Here is a 17,034-nt window from a genome sequence, read left to right on the forward strand (position 1 = left end):
ATGGGGAAAGAGAAGGGGAGTGGGACTAATTGGATAGCTCTTTCAAAGAGCTGGCACAGGCACGATGGACTGAATGGCTACCTCCTGTGCTGTATCATACTATGATACTATGTGTTTGCCCATTTCACAAGTCTGTATGTTCTACTGAAGTCTGTTACTATCCGCCTCACTGTTCACTGTTTATTACAAGATCATATGCACGTATACAACAATGTTTTTGAAAAACATTTCTGTCCCATACGCTGCTAAATGGACTTTATTTGATATTCCCTTTGGATAAATAACCTAATTTAAGTAAGCTGCAACAATATTTTTGTTTTGGGTAAAACGTACATGCATCTGTGTTCAAGAATGATCTTGAAATAAAATGCAGGAGTAGCACAGGAAATCTTAAAAAAAAAGACAATGCAAGATAAGAACATAAGAAATAGGAGCAGGAGTAGGCCAATCGGCCCTTCGAGCCTGCTCCGCCATTTATAAGATCATGGCTGATCTGATCCTAACCTCAAATCTAAATTCATGTCCAATTTCCTGCCCGCTCCCTGTAACCCCTAATTCCCTCCACTTCATGTATCAATCAAATTGTTCACTAAATGTTTTTGTACTCTATAATTGTATGCAGTTTTATAATTATATTAGTTGGCAAATTTCAACACTGTTCAATTGAACTAGTTTAACTTTTGGACCAAAATGTACGTCAGGTAGCTCAAAGTTTATGTTTATTTTGATTCCTAAAAGCTGCTAAGCTCTGTTGAATGAACCTGTTTCCATTTTGAATTATTATATTTATACTTGAATTGTTTATTTAGTGTAATATAGATTATTTTATTTATTACTTTTCTCTGTCAAATGATGGAGGATAATTAACTAATAATAATTGTTTGACAATCAATCAATCTCATTTTGAGATTCAGGTGACCAAAATGGCAAAACCAAAATTCAGCTTAGTTTGATGTCTTTTGAATCCCAAACTGAAATTATTCTGTCAATTGCTTGGGTAGCATTATTTTATATACTATATGCTATGACGTTTGTGAAGAGTTTTATTCTGGTTTATTTTTTATGTTGGGATCTTTCCATATAATTGAAGTGCAGTTATGCCTACATTAAAGAATTAACGACTGTGATGTAACCACTATAAGCTTGTTGATGTAGAATTAATTTTTTAGGAAATACATTTTTTCCTCATTCCGTCAACCTCCGTATACAATTGAAGTTTGTTGTCATCGACATTGAAAAGATCACTTTCTGTAGTTGGTTTGGTCAGGTAGTCTTCCATTTCTTTGTGTACAAGGTCTTGTTTTGATCTTCACCCTTATACAACAATGTGTGGAAGACCAACTGACCAAAATAGTTTGATAAAATTGCATTTTTTAAACTAGTTTAATCTTAATTGTATATGGATTTTGAATTTTCTTCAAAGAGCAAGGAAGATGATGCCAGCTGTAGGTAACATAACAGTTTGTATATTTTTTAATGACTTAGAGTTGTACTTCAACACTGGTAAATATGCAGTGGTGTCCACTTTGGATAAACTGATAAAATCACATGCCACTTAAGATTAAAAAATGTTTGTACTCAAAAGGTTTCCATTCACAGAGGAGGCAAATGGTTCAACTGAGTTCCAAAAGATCAAAATTTCAGATCATCTTCCACATTCACTAACAATCCTTACTCTGTTGTGTTTCACAATACATAACTAATGAAATCACTTTATAAATAGGGTCTTTATGGATGCATGTTTAATCTTGTATAGTTTTAATAAATTAAACAAACAGTATTTTTGAAACTATGTCAGTGCAGATGGAAATAATGCAAAATTGAGTCAACATCTTCAGAGTAACTACATTTTTTTAATATAAAAAGCAGAAGTGCAGTAGCCCTTACTGCTACTAGATGTCTATCACATTTCTGAGGGAATGATACTTAGGTAAATACAATGCTGGATACCACTGGTTTCCAAACTGTGGGACATGCCCTACTAGACCTGACAAGGTGGTGCTATAAGCTGATTAGGATTACAAGGGGACATGCCCTACTAGACCTGACAAGGTGGTGCTATAAGCTGATTAGGATTACAAGGAAAATCAACTTTCGTTGTTCCAATGAAGTTATTAGTGAACAGAATGTATTGGTGCAATTAAGATTTTGGAACCTTTTTTCTTGGCACTGAAGACACAAGTGTGCAAAATGGAAAAGAGCCACTTGGGCAGTGCGGGTACTACTGAAGCATTATTAGGATTTTGTATAGGATGCTGTGACTTGCAGCTGCTCCTGTATATCAGTGACTTGGATGAAGAAATAGAGAGTTGTATATGCAAGTTTGCAGATGACACTAAATTAGGAGACACGGTAAGTTGTGTAGCTAGGAGCAGAAAGTTACGACGGGATATAAACACATTGAGTGGGCAAAACAGTGGCAGATAGTTTGATGTGGAAAAGTGTGAGGTTGTCCACTTTGGATCCAAGAAGGACAAATTGGAGTATTTTCTTAATGGCAAGAGACTAGGAACTGTGGAGGAACAAAGGGATCTAGGTGTCCATGTGCACAAATTACTAAAAGTAATCAAAAAGGCTAATATAATAAAAGCATAATACTGCAGATGCTTGAAATCTGAAATAATGTTGGCTTTTATCTCAAGGGAATTGGAATTCAAGTGAGGAAATGTTGCTTCAGTTGTACAGAGCCTTGGTCAGACTTCATCTGCATTCAGTTTTGGGCACCGCACCTCAGAGGGGGTACAGTGTAGATTCAACAGATGATATCGGGGTTTAAAACTATGAGGACAGGTTGGATAAAACTTGGCTTATATTCCTTTAAGTTTAGATGGTTGAGGGTGATCTAACTGAAGTGCATAAAATGATAAAGGGATTTGATAGAGAAACTATTTCCTCTGGGGAATACAGAACAGGGGGGACACAATCTTAGAATGAGAGCTAGGCCACTTAGGAGTGAAATCAGAAAGCACGTTTTCACACAAAGGGTAGTGGAAATCTGGAAAAATCTGCCCCCCCCCCCCCTCAAAAGGCGGTGGATACTGGGTCAGTTGAAATTTTCAAGACTGAGATCAATAGATTTTTGTTGGGTTAGGACATCACTGAATATCGATCAAAGATGGGTAAATGGAGTTGAGGTACTGATTAGCTACGATGTGATTGAATGAATGGCAGAACAGGCTAGAAGGGCTGAATGACCTATTCCTGTTCCTGTCATGCTTACAAGTGCATGTGCTTCATGGCAGTAGCTAATTTATTAAGAGTTGTCAGTAGTTAAAGATCTTTTGGCTTCTGCATTGTCTCAGATGACCATTATTTATCCGATTTACTGGTATCGGAGTTGGTAGGTAGTGGGGCTTGAGCTGCTAAGAATTTTTTGGTTGGGTGTGACTTGATAAAGTTTGAGAACCATTATTGTTTACAACAAAATGTTCAGTTTTTCTTTCTCAACTGACACTGTGAGTAGGCGACCTGCCATTGAATGACATCCAAAAGAGCAAGATGGATTATCTTTTTGTTTTCTTCTCTCCCTTTGGAAAAGTGTCTTAGATCTGCTTGCCATCTTTGTCAGTAGTCTAGTCAAGATCGAGAACACGTCGTGATGGAAAATTGAAGGGCACAACTCTTGTAAAAGTCTGAGAGTGTATTTGTGTACTTTTGTACAAATGTACATTCATGCATAAATCAATTCAGCTGAAATCCATTTTGCAGTCATCTGGTTTCTCATTTTAGTGTGCTCAGTGATTCCGGTTTTTGGTTTAATTCAAAAAACCATGGATAAATTGACATCAGGATGTAAATTGTCAAATTACACACACTATGAAATAAACATCTAAAATGCTACATCTGACCATAAGAAATAGTCTTTTAAATAAAATACCATGGTATTGAGAGATTTTCATGTTTGAATACTTATTGTGTAGGATGTGTTCCACTATCTATGCAGTGAGCATTTAGCTAACAGTCTCACAATAAGCCATATATATATATATAGAGGTGGAATCTCTTGCCGTCGTCGCGTGGAAGATGAGGACTATGGAGGTCTTTGATTTTGTTCTGAAGATCGTAAAGGAAATCTTTTTTGTTTTGGTTGTGTGTCTATAGCTGTCTTCTGGGTCAGCAATTGATTTTTGATCGCTTAGCTATGCAGACTCGCCACAAAGTGAAGAATCCCATAAAACAGTTCTGCAGTATTTGATCAATTGCCTCAACAAAACAATCAATAGTTTTATAAGGATTTGAGAAACAGAAACTGTCACATGAGCTCACAAGCTATATTGCAATTTAGCATTTATCTAAACCAAACCCATGACCTATTACAATATTGCAAGATAATTGGGGATGAGGAACACCATGCAGCCTATCTTAATCCATCTTCCCCCTTCTCCTCCCTGCTGCCCCATTGCAGTATCCAGTTGTTTCCTAAATGATTCTATCTAGAAGTCTATTCCGTATGGTGATCACTGCCTGAAGAAGCATTTCCTGATTTATCAGTCCTAAATTTACCTTTTACTTGATGTGGAGATGCCGGTGATGGACTGGGGTGGACAAATGTAAGGAATCTTACAACACCAGGTTATAGTCCAACAAATTTATTTTAAAATCACAAGCTTTCGGAGATTATCTCCTTCGTCAAACCTTTTACTTGTTTGAACTTGTGTTTCCTTGTCCTACATCTCTCAATTTAATTTAACATATTTTGGGTTTACCGTTACCATTTCCTTAACTAACTTGAATACTTCTAAGATCAACTCTCAGATGCCTTCTATTCAGGCTGAAAAACCCAAGTTTCTCCATTCTTTCCTTGACTCGGATCATCGACATTAAGAATCAGCTTTCTGTCTCTTCTCTGTTCTGCCTCCAGCACTTGAATGTTTCTCTTGTGCCTTGGTGACCAGAACGGGACTGGATATTGGAGGTGCAGTCTGACCAGACAGACCACTTGTATGGTTTGTTACTGACTTCCTCTGACGTGTATTCTACTGTTTTAGCTTCGTAGTTCAACATTCTGTTGCCTTTATTGGTTGCTGCTATGCATTGGTTGGACATGTTAAGCATTGAATCTACTAGATCTCTTTCACCTTCGTCCGTAGCTATTTCAGCACCATTTATGAAGTATTTGTGTTTCCTATTTCCTTTATGTTGTACTTCACACTTGTCTGCATTAAATTTCATCATCCATTATTTGGCCTACTTACATATTTAGTTGTTTTGGGAAAGCGGGTCAGAAGTCTGCCCAAGTCTACTCAGATGTGTGGGTAGTATATCCCCCAAAGTTTAGGAGCCCTTCTTGCATTTATGAAATTGATGAAAGTTGTGGACATTTCTGTGGTGATTGACAAAACACCAGGAATACACGATGGCCCAGCCGTGCTTTTTTGCAAAATGTTGGACTTTTTTTTATAAAAAAAAGAAATGTTGGCTTGGCTTATGTAGTAATTCTGTGACCTGCCTGAAAAATTAGTTGAGAACTCAAAAGCTATTGATGCTTTTTCTGTTGAAAATCACAATGATTTGCTTGACTGTATTACTGATTTGAACTAGTTACCACAATGTAATTTAATGTCTAATTTATAAAGAGTGCCTGTCAGTTCTGAGTATACATAAGTTAACTGGTTTAAGCAGTATTGGCATGATAAAAATAGTATTGCTGAGCAGTAGTTAAATCTCATCTGTGATGTCAACTCTGCCCTGTTCAAAATCTTCCATGAACATCCCTTCTGTCCAGCTGAGTTGTGAAGTGGCATTGTCAGCCAAATGTTATTCATTCATTTTTATTGTTGCAGTACTTTAGATTTTGATTGTGTTACATTACTAATTGTTGAGCCAGTTCCTAAAAACAAAAAAGGTGACATGCAGGTGAAAGTAGAATAGAAACTGGAAGCCCCAAATGTCATTAATATTTTATCTATGGAAATTGTATCTAATATTCTATATTTTAAAAAAAGGAATTATAGTTGTGTGAAGAAGAGAAATATTGAAGAGTATGGGGAGTGATCAGGAGAGTAGGATTAGAATCGGTGGATGGTGGATAAAAACACTGATGCACTGGTACAGACTTGATTTAATCTAATTGTTTCACAATGTAATTTAAGATCTAATTTGTGAAGTGTCTCGCTGGATACAGAAGTGACCATGATTGACCTTTTCTAGGAAGTATGTATGTTAGCTGGTTTAAGTGTTATTGGAATGTTAAAAGTAGCAGATGCTTCGGAGCAGTTAAATCTCAACTGTAGTGTGAGGAGTAGTTTTAATCCCTGTGTTAAGTTTCTGCCCATATAAAAACTAGCACGTCAACTAACTGATTTTCAAATTACCACGTTAAATTCTCAACAAACTTGTGTTTCTTCATTAAGTCTGAGAAATAGTATGATTAGTGGTGGTAATAGTTCATTTATCGAACAGAGTTGTTCGAGCTTAGAAATTTATGGGTTGGGTGAACGGTAGTAATGGATCTAAACTAAAGTACCACATTTGTAAAGTACATCAGAAAAAATGCAAAGGATTTTCTGCATTGTAGTTATAATAAACTTTGTTGAAAAAAGTGACTTTTTACTTTTCATAGCATTGTCTAAATCTTTGATTTAATCCTGAATGCATCTTGCACCAGTTTATGACAATATTGCATATAACAGCGGAATGTCTTGTTTAGACTAAATTGATTACTGTTTAATTAAATTAAAATGTTTGGCAAACCTGTGCAGAAGATGCCTGCAAAGACATTTAATCCATGCAATTCATTTAGCGATATACAGAATGAAGTTTCTTTGTTTTCATTGACAGTAACTGTAGCTGATTACATATCTCGTGCGGAATCACAGAGCCGACAGCGGGTCCAGCCTAATGAGAATCTTGCAGCCAGCAAAAAAGCAACTGCCTTGGTAAGAATTTGAGCAATAAAATTAGTAGCTGATGTCCCAGTTGTATCCATTATTGGTCATATAGATATGATTATACTATCTATATACACTGCTGTTGAATGAGGAAAGCAGAGGACTAAAACAAAAGCAAAATACTGCAGATGTTGGAAATCTGGAAGCACTATGTGTGGTTATGGAAAGTTTACCAGCCACTGGCTGATGTTTCAGATAAAGAAGAAATGACAGGATAGTCAGCATTTTTAAAAGAAATTTAAGGTTGTGTAGTTAATCGGATGAATTAATTTTAAACTTTTGAGTATAAAGTTTAAAGTCAGCAGCACAGCAAAGCACAGTGCCAACAGTGTGAGACTCATCTTTTGTCTTAGCACTTTGGTGATGTTGCTAATGCCAACCTGCTGATTTCTGTGGAAAGTTCACATTACACAGAAAAGAGAGAGTAGGGGTGAAGGGTAGCTTGTCAGACTGGCAAAAGATGGGAGGTGGTGTTCCACAGGGATCGGTGCTAGGACCACTGTTGTTCACAATTTACATCAACGATTTGGACTCAGGAATCGGAAGTACAATTTCAAAATTTGCGGACGACAACAAATTGGGGGACATAGTTAATAAAGAATGCATCAAAATGCAAGAAGACATTAATAAACATGCAGAGTGAGCATGTAATTGGCAAATTAATTTCAATATAGGTAAGTGTGAGATGCATTTTGGTAGGAAGAATAAGGAGGTGGTATACTGCTTGGATAATAGTCTGAATGGGATAGCGGAGCAAGGGGATCTCTGGGTACAGAGACACAAATCACTAAAGGTAGTGATGCAGGTTAATGAGGCCATAAAAAAGGCAAACCAAGCACTGGGGTTCATTTCTAGAGGGATAGAATTGAAAAGCAGAGAAGTTATGTTAAACTTATATAGAACCTTGGTTAGACCGCACTTGGACTACTGTGAACTGTTCTGGTCTCCATATTGTAAAAAGGATATAGAGGCACTGGAGAAGGTGCAAAAAAGATTCACATGGATGATAACAGAACTGAGAGGATATACTTATCAGAAAAGGCTGAACAGGCTGGGGAAGGCTGCGGGGTGACATAATAGAGGTCTTTAAGATAAATGAAAGGGTTTGATCAGATAAATGTAAAGAAAATGTTTCCACTTGTGGCAGAGTCCAAAACTAGATGTCATAAATATAACATAGTCAATAATAAATCCAATAGAGAATTCAGGAGAAACTTTTTCCCAAAGAGTGGTTAGAATGTGGAATGTGCTACCACAAGGTGTAATTGAGGCAAATAGCATTGATGCATTTAAAGGGAAACTAGATAAGCACACAAGGAAGAAAGGAATAAAAGGGCATGCTGATAGGGTTAGATGAAGTAGTGAGGGAAGACGCTATTGTGGAGCATAGCGCTGGCATAGACCGGTTGGGTCGAATGGCCTGTTTCTGTGCTGTAGACTCGATGGAGCTTGACGATTGCGTATCACAAATGCCAGATGTGCAGTGTAATTGGGGCATTAAAGTTTTAATACTCCACCACTTAAAACATCCATGTTCAAAACTATCAGTTGCTTATATCGGCCAAAAAACAATTACCATTATCCATTTGCATTAATATCAACTTCAAAGTTGCCAGTTATAGTGTCTTAAGTGCTGCCCTGTTTATTTCGGGCAGGAACGCCTGTGTATACTTGCTAGTTCGCACCTCATCAAGGTGCACTGAACATAATAAAATGCAAGGTTTAGAGAGGGCTTACCATACCAGTTGTCCCCTAATAACCATTGTTCTTCACAAATGTTGAGATGACTTGTCTTTGTTCTGGTTACTGAATTAGAGCTGATTAGATGCACTAATTCATTAATACCAGTTCGCTCCAATTATCAGTTGTGGGTACTGGTTCAAACTTCAAACACCCTGTGCTTGTTTGTTCTATGATGTCTGTTTTTCTTTCTCTCTCGACCTGGCTTTATCTTCAATGTAGATGAATTAGTAAAGGCAGCCAGCTTTGTGGACAATGGCTGCACTGGGAAGATGGCCTTCAAACTAGGCTGCTGTTACAAAAACTCCCACGCATGTACCCAAGCTGATTGTTAGCATCCAAGAACCAAGTATCCAGAATTAATTTTTAGGAAACAGAATAAAATTTATTAGCATTCAATTTTATTACCTTTGGAGAAGGGAATGTTTTGATGGCAGTGTTTTGGATAAATGTTATGGCTAAGGTGACTACTTTAGTACCATTTGTTTGATGCCCTGAATGTTCAGCAATTTTGAAGCAAAATAATATTGAGGTTGTTTTATGCTACCACGTTATACCGGCCATTCGCACGAATGTGCCCACTATAAGCAGTGGGAACTGTGTTGGTAAATCGTATTAAATTGTATGAGGTTGTGAAATAAATTATGGTTTACTAGAAGAATTAGATTTTATAATGCTTTTGCACATTGTAACAAATATTTTGAATTGATGTAAAATTGGACTAGAATCTAACATCTGCAACATTGAAGTTGTCAGAACAAGTATAATGGATTACCTTGATCACCGTTATATTATTGGTGATGACCAACTGGTTTCTGTTCCGATCACTCTAGCATTTGACTTGTGCACCTAAAAGTGAGGGACCAGTCGATAGTCAGTGCTGAGAATGAAACTTCTCCCCTTTCAACAACTCAGTGTTGTCACCTAATGTCAACATTAAGCAATCAGTAGTCAGGTAAAGCATGGTTTACAGGAAGAGTAAAGTTTCATCATCTCTGTCCCAGCAAGGCAATTTAACCCTAATCTGAGGAGCAGCCCCCTGCTCCCCTACTCCACAAAATCGCAAGATAATTATGAACAAGGAAGGTCATCTGATCTATCTTAATTTATCAACACGTCTGTCCCCGTTTCCCCCCCCCCCTACCTCAGCTATTGTAGCATTGTTATTTCTTAGTGATTAATGTGTAAAATCATTTGTGAAGAAAAATTTCCTGATGCTGTTCCTCAAGTTACTAGTTTGAATTGGTGTCCCCTTGTCCTGCTCCCACAGTTTAATTTAAAGTAATATTCTTGGTTGACATTTTCCATACTCTTAATAAATTTATATACTTCTATAGGATCGTTTTAGACTCTTCATTACTAGCCTGAAAAGCCCATGTTACATCGGAACTGCAGCAGAAACAGGCCATTCGGCCCAACTGGTCAATGCTAACGTTTACGCTACACACGAGCCTACTTCATCTAACCCTATCAAGATACCCTTCGAATCCATTCTCCCTCGTGCCTATCTAGCTTCCCTTTAAATGTATCTATGCCATTTGCCTCAACTACTCCTTGTAGCATGTTCCACGTTCTTACCACTCTTTGGGTAAAGAAGTTTCTCCTGAATTACCTATTTGCTTTATTACCAATCATTTTATATTTATGACCTCTAGATTTGGACTCCCCCACAAGTGGAAACATTTTCTCTACGTCTAACCTATCAAACCCTATCATTATCCTAAAGACCATTATCAGGTCACCCCTCAGCCTTTTCTTTTCTTGAGAAAAGAGCCCCAGCCTGTTCAGCCTTTCCTGATCAGGATATCTTTCTCAGTTCTGATATCATCCTTGTGAATCTTTTTTGCATTATATATCCTTTCTACAATATGAGAGACCAGAACTGTTCACAGTACTCCAAATGCGGTCTAACCAAAGTTCTATACAAGTTTAACATAACTTCGCTTTTCAATTCTATCCCTCTAGAAATGAACCCTAGTGCTTGACATGGCCTTTTTTATGGCCTTATTAACCCACGTCGCTACTCTTTCCTCATAACTGAACCCTGACGCTAGGGATTGGCCTTCTGGCTATTCTCTGCATTACCTTAAGTTCTTTAATGTCTGTCTTCTTTCTTGGCAACTTAGAAAATTGCAAACTCTTCTCCCACTACCTCCCTTCATAACCAACATCACCACCCTGTCCTCAAAATGCACCCTTGACCCATCTGCCCCTCTCCAATAACTGCCTCATCTCAAAGCTCCCTTTCCTCTCCCAAGATCCGTCAATGCATCATCGCCTCCTAGCTCCATGCTCATTCTCCTGAAACTCTCTATTTCACCCCTTCTAGTCTGGATTCCATTCTTCTCATAGCACCTATAATGCTCTTGCTAAAGTCATTAAGTATATCTGCTATGACTATCATGGTGCCCTCCATGACCTATTTGCAGCGTTTGACACCGTTCAACATGCCATCCTCCTCCAGCACCTCTCTTTTATTGTCCAGGTCCATGGGACTGTCTTTGATTGGTTTCATTCCTACCTGTTCAAACATAAGTAGTGCACCTCCAGCAATGGCTTCTCTTCTCTTCCCTGCATTGTCACCTTTGGAGTCGCCCAAAGATCTTGCCTCTGCCCCCTCCTATTTCTAATCTACATGCTGCCCTCAGTAACATTATCTACAGGCAATGGGTCAGCTTCCACATGTATGCTGATGAAATTCAGTTCAAATCAGAAGAGCATTGGGATTCATTGTAGCAGAATTATGGAAGGTTTGGTGGGGGCCACCAAAAAGTTGGCTAGGATGGGGCCTGCTAGAGGAAAGGAGACTGTGCCGATATGTAAATGAATAAATATGTATTAAATTGATTGGTCCCAGGAATTGGAATTAGTTAGGGTTTTTTGGTAATTTATATCTGAAGTTATGTTTTGTCAGTAAATCTTTTCCCAAGAACGGTAACTAATTGGTAGATGTTAACAATAAATGTGATTTTAAGCAAATAATTCAAGAATGTTTGATCTAACGTTGAGGATTCTGAATAATGCTCTTGTCTCCTGTGCAGTTCTAAATGACTTTTTACAGTAATTACTTGGGACATTCACAGTTGTGTGCAGAACAAATTTTGCATTGACTTTTCTCAAAGTTAACTTTTTAATTCGCACTCAACATATATACTCAGCAGGTACAAGAGGATGTGATTGATGAACACTCTCCAGCTGTCAAGTCCATGAATGGAACGAGCAATGTTTCTGGTGATGAAGCTCCTACACGTAAGGTTTCTAAGGAAAGCCAGCAAAGAGATTACCAAGGAAATGGAACTAAAGTTGTGGAGAATGGTGTTTCTTAAACATTATCCACCATCGTCCAGTTCTGCATAAATTACGTTTTCTAATAGTGCTTGTAAAAGCTTGCCAAAGATAGAATAAGGACTGCCAGACTTTACGGCGCACTTTTTTCTAGTTCCTCCGTACTGGAATGGAGATGGGGAGGGTTCTTGAATAAAACACTTGTATAAATTTGTTTTTCACCTAGTTAAGTTCTCAATACATTATCAGATGTTGTGCCTTCAGACAGTAGATGCAAAATTAAAAGAGCTAGCTGGTTGTAGGAAATGTTTTGAAATGTTTAAAAAGAAATTTCAGATTATTCTGGAGATGGAGATCATTGACATTTACCGTAATATGTAATGGATTAAAGCATTAGCTGCTTTTGTCAAGTTCTCCAATATGCAACCACTTTTTCATCTGAGGAAAACAATAGAAAATGCAGTTTCAAAATTTTGCACTGAATTGTAAATTTAACATTAGGGATACTAGGTGATACTAGTCTGGAAACTGGTCAATTTTACTAAAACTCCGTAGGTTTTTTTTTAATGCTGTATGTAGAGAAAATTGCAGACCACTGGAGAATACTCGTTTGCATCTATACATCTGCAGGGACATTGGGATGTCATTGGCAGTGACTGTTTTACAAAGGGGCTTGTTTGGTTTATTTATTAACTGTACAGTATTTAAAAATCAAGCAATGCTTTGGATGTTACACTAAACTGGTTGTAGATGTCATTGCCAAAATAATCCAACTACTGTAAGATTAAGTTCCAGAGAAACGATTTTCCATGTAAACTACATTGGTTAGAGTCCTTAGAGTATTTTTATTTTCAGTTTTCGTTGGTTGATGTGCAATATGTTTTGTATGCAGATAGTTGATAAATAAAGTTTGATCTTCCATCTTCTGACTTAAAATATGCAAACATGAATGTTTTCTGCAGCTTTACTGTAAAGAATTTTACATTGGTTTCAAATTTGAGTTTTTTTCATTTCCATATTTTGCACCAAGTAATACTTCTAGAATATAGCTTCTATTGAAAAACAGAAGTTATACTTTTCCTCCAGGACAGAACTGTCGCATAGCCACACACAAAATTTAGAGCTTGGGTGATGAATCCAGATTCTAGCATGAGAATCTGATATAATTAGAATAGGGACCTTAGATGCACCTTTGTGATCCCATTGGTATTTTGGGGGAGAAATAGCACTACTTGAGTTTGTTTCATCATTTATACCCAGTAAACTTGTAAAGTTTTTATTTTATAATGAACCACAAACTATGATAGAAACATTTAGCAATAGGAACATATGCTGATATCCAGTCCAGCATGTAAAAATCATAAAATGTACAAATAATTCTAATTCTGTTTCAACCTTTTGGAGAAGTTTCCTTACACCATGCCAATCTTGGATTGTGCGAGACACCCAGCCATATTTTGGTTACCAGGCGCATGTTCAAATAAACTAAACAAAAATATATTGCACAGAGTATGAGTACATATTTTTGTCAGTTTCAGCATCTCTGATCACTCCCATAGGTGAGCCTTCATTCCTTACAACCTCGAATGTACTGTTACTTGCCTAATGTGTAGAGAATTTGCAGAGAGTTCTTGGATTGAACAGAAAACCTTGTTATTGTATTCTGCTTACTGGTTATGTCCCACGCTCTCTGGTATTCTTCCTTGAGATCAGAAGGCACTTCAAAATCGTAGCTTAGTCTAACAGATTTATTAAACAGTAAGTCTGCTGCACTGAACTGCAATGTAGACTGGACATAAGATTCTTGAAAGTAACCTTTATTATGGTAGTTCGTTCACTCTCCATGGAGTCTCGCTGGCACATTATCTCTGGTTTCAAATACACTGCTCAATTGGAATGAGACAGGCTGAGAAATTTAAATATGTCTCTGGAACAATTGAAGCTGCCAATTAAACAAATGTTCAAACAAGTCCCACAAGATGCTTGTATTTGAATTGAATTAAATTGAAACTGAGGCTACTACCTCACACATAACATCCATATTTTGGAATTAACAGGCTTTAGTTGCAGGTCAGCCCTGTTTGATTTGACATGAGGATAGAGTAGTTCTTTGTCATCCAGGCATTCCTCACACATTGGAGGAACAATACCAAAAATGAATACCTGCCCTTTGTTGTATCTTGAATGATATGGCACGTACTCGATGGGTTGAATGGCCTCCTTCCGTGCTATAACCTTTCTATGATAGCATCCATTGAGCAGTATAATTCATCCAGGGTTTCTTCCCAAGGTAGTTTGTTTTATTTGGGTCAGGAGATTGATGCTAGCTTTTTTCATCTGCCACCCCATTGATCGAATGAGGCTTGAAGGTTTCACTGTTGGTGTGCACAATTTTGTTTTATGTCTACTGAACTTGGGACTTTAGGATTTCCTGGCGGTTCTGTTACATGAAAAAACAACTAGGTAACTGTGTTGCAGAATGACTAATGGACTGTATTCTCCATTGTACCATTTAGATATTAAACATGAAGTTTGGTTAAGGGACATTCCACTCAATTCAGCTGTTAATTTGGCAACTCTTAATCGGTATCATTTATAGTCTCTGTGAAGCTGATACGTAGACTAACTTTCACGCTGTTTTCCAGACATTTCTATATTAAGTACAGCCAACACCCAGGATAGTGTTTTCAGCATGTCTGATTTGGCAGCAGGGTTTAGGGAATCCCAGTTGGGAACTCCCTTCTCTTAAATTGGTACCACTCTGGTAGGGCTGCTGCAATGTGTGAGAGATGCTTGAATAACAAAAAGTATTATCACCAGCATTGTAGAGTGCTAGTCCTTCTAATAGCATTTCTCACACCACAGTACCTCCTGGCCTTTTTCTTAGGCTCGGCAGAGGCCATTTTCTTAGGCTCTGCAGAGGTTGTTATTGTTGGGGAATTTTTTGAAGGAAGTAATTTTTGGGACAGTGTTAAGTCAAAAAGAACTCAGCTATTATGGCCTTTATACAGGGTGGGAGCGGAGGTTCACATGGCAGCCCTAACTATATTGAGACAAAAAAAAGTGATTCTCCAGAACCATTCAATATTGGACACGTTCCAATTTGAGCGATACTATATTTTGAAGGGCGAAATCTCTACAAGGTAATTTTTTCCTGTTGCTGTAAGTTTTTCCCCTCAAATAAATAAGACATGCAGTTGTTCTAATCATTTAGAATATACATTAGAATATAAAAATTGAACAGTGAAAATTTCAAAGTACACATCATGAATGCTGTATTTGCTAAATAAACAACTGTTTGAATTTAAAAACTTGCACTGAATTTCTGTGAAAGTTAGGAACATAGGAATGCGCAGGACTGGAAAAGACCATAGAAGTCCATTTGGCTGGTCCCAGTGTCCAGAACACAGAAAAGTTCTCAGAAAATTCCAAAGTGCCTGTTTTACATATGGTACTTTATATAGGAAAAAAAAATCAAATTACTAAAATGGCTTCGCTGGGGAATATAGTTGATAGTTTTTCTCTGTTGAGTGACAGCAGGGGAGTGAGCAGGGTTTACAAGCAGCAGGTCCAAGCATATTCTGATCAGTTTTGCAGTCAATTATCAAAAATATTCCAGGAATTGTTAGCACAAATGCTCACTAGAAGCCATAGTCAACTACATTATTGAGTATCTCAAGTTGAGTGTGACGAATCTAGAAACCCCCCCATGATCTCAAGACTCCGGCCTCTTGGACAGGCACAGGCCTCTGATAGAAAATGTTATTGGAGGCATTTTGAACACAGGAAATAGTGTAGATGAATTTAATTCGACTGTAAATCTTTTTTTGTTTCACCAACCTTATTTCCAGTGGAAAGTCCTTGGCTTAGTGAAGAAACCAAGGTGGCCAAAAGGATCAAGAAATACTTGAAGCAATTTCCTCTTTAATGATGGAGTACACTAAGTTCATTTTTAATCTTGTTTTCATATATCCTTAGCAACTCTAATTTTTTCTACCTCTTCCATTTTGATTAGTACATTATCAGCCTGTCCAGTTGTGATTTGCTGTTTTATGAATGTGAAATTTGAGCCAACTGGATTGTGTGTACACTATCCACTGCATTTCCCCCTTCCACTATATCTCATCTCAAAAGAACTCCGATCAGGTTTGTCAGGCAAAATCTTCCTTTTCTGAAATCCACATTGGCTGCTTTTAATTATTTTTCTCCATCTTGATATTTAGTAATTTCATCATTAAAGATTCCAAATTTTTCCCTCATATTAAATTCGTTGCCCTGTAATTACCCAGGTTAGTTCTGTTTCTTTTTAAAAATGGGTATTACACATCCACTCGCAATAGAACCATTAAATGTAATTTCTAGGACCTTCAGTATTTTGTCCCTTATTTCCCTAAGGACCCTTGGATATATTCTATCAGGTTCTGGCAATTTGTCCTGTTGGAAAATTAGTTAAGCAATACTTTATTATAACCTCTCATTTTACTTTTGACCAATGCAGGATTTACGACCTCCACACTATCCCTGCAAATTTCTGTTTATCCTCTACAAACTCACTATCCTCTCAGGGGTTCCATCTTACATTTAACAATTTTCTTTTTACTGATATTTGTAGAATACAGTTTAATATATTTTGAAGATGCTAATTGCTGTTGAAAGCTACTTTAAGATGTTTCATAAAATTATTTCACCATTTTGGGAGAAAAGTCTTGCTGTCTTGTATCTATGTAGCTGATTCTCTGAGGAACTTTGCCTTGGAGTTCTTCTAGCCAATTGTATTTTCTGCATTTTCAAAATTGTTACTCTCAATGTTAAGTCAAGCATCTAATCAATTTTTTTTTAATATTCTCTTCCAGCTCATGTTTTCTGGAACTGTTTAGCCTTTTCTGTAGCTTGAAGCGCAAATGGGGCAATCACTGACAATGTGCCATCTTATCTCAGGCAGCAAAGATTAACAGCAAGGTAAAAAAAAATCTTGGAAGTTGGATGTGCTGAGGACTCCTGCATCTTATTTCACATAGAAACACTTGGCAGAATTGCTATTTTAAACATGAAACACATTTTGAAAGCAGATGTTGAAAGGATAGATCTAAGTAGAAGTCTTGTTGCTGCTAGGTACTAT

At 37.3% G+C, this 17,034-nt stretch overlaps 1 protein-coding gene across 3 annotated transcripts in view; it reads left to right on the top strand.

Annotated features, from left to right (window-relative positions):
* Positions 1-12,851, top strand: part of fxr1 (FMR1 autosomal homolog 1) — a 94,453-nt gene extending 81,602 nt beyond the window's left edge. For 2 of the 3 annotated variants that reach the window (XM_067995209.1, XM_067995211.1), the window contains 2 exons: positions 6,781-6,878; positions 11,789-12,851. In XM_067995209.1, coding sequence (XP_067851310.1) covers positions 6,781-6,878; positions 11,789-11,956 — 266 coding nt within the window. In that variant the 3' untranslated portion in view covers positions 11,957-12,851. The remainder of the gene's footprint in view (positions 1-6,780; positions 6,879-11,788) is intronic. The other variant, XM_067995210.1, reaches the window with a different exon arrangement.
* The last annotated feature ends 4,183 nt before the right edge of the window (positions 12,852-17,034 follow it).

The sequence above is a fragment of the Heptranchias perlo genome, chromosome 13, assembly GCF_035084215.1.
Source record: "Heptranchias perlo isolate sHepPer1 chromosome 13, sHepPer1.hap1, whole genome shotgun sequence".
Classification (NCBI taxonomy): Eukaryota; Metazoa; Chordata; class Chondrichthyes; order Hexanchiformes; family Hexanchidae; genus Heptranchias; species Heptranchias perlo.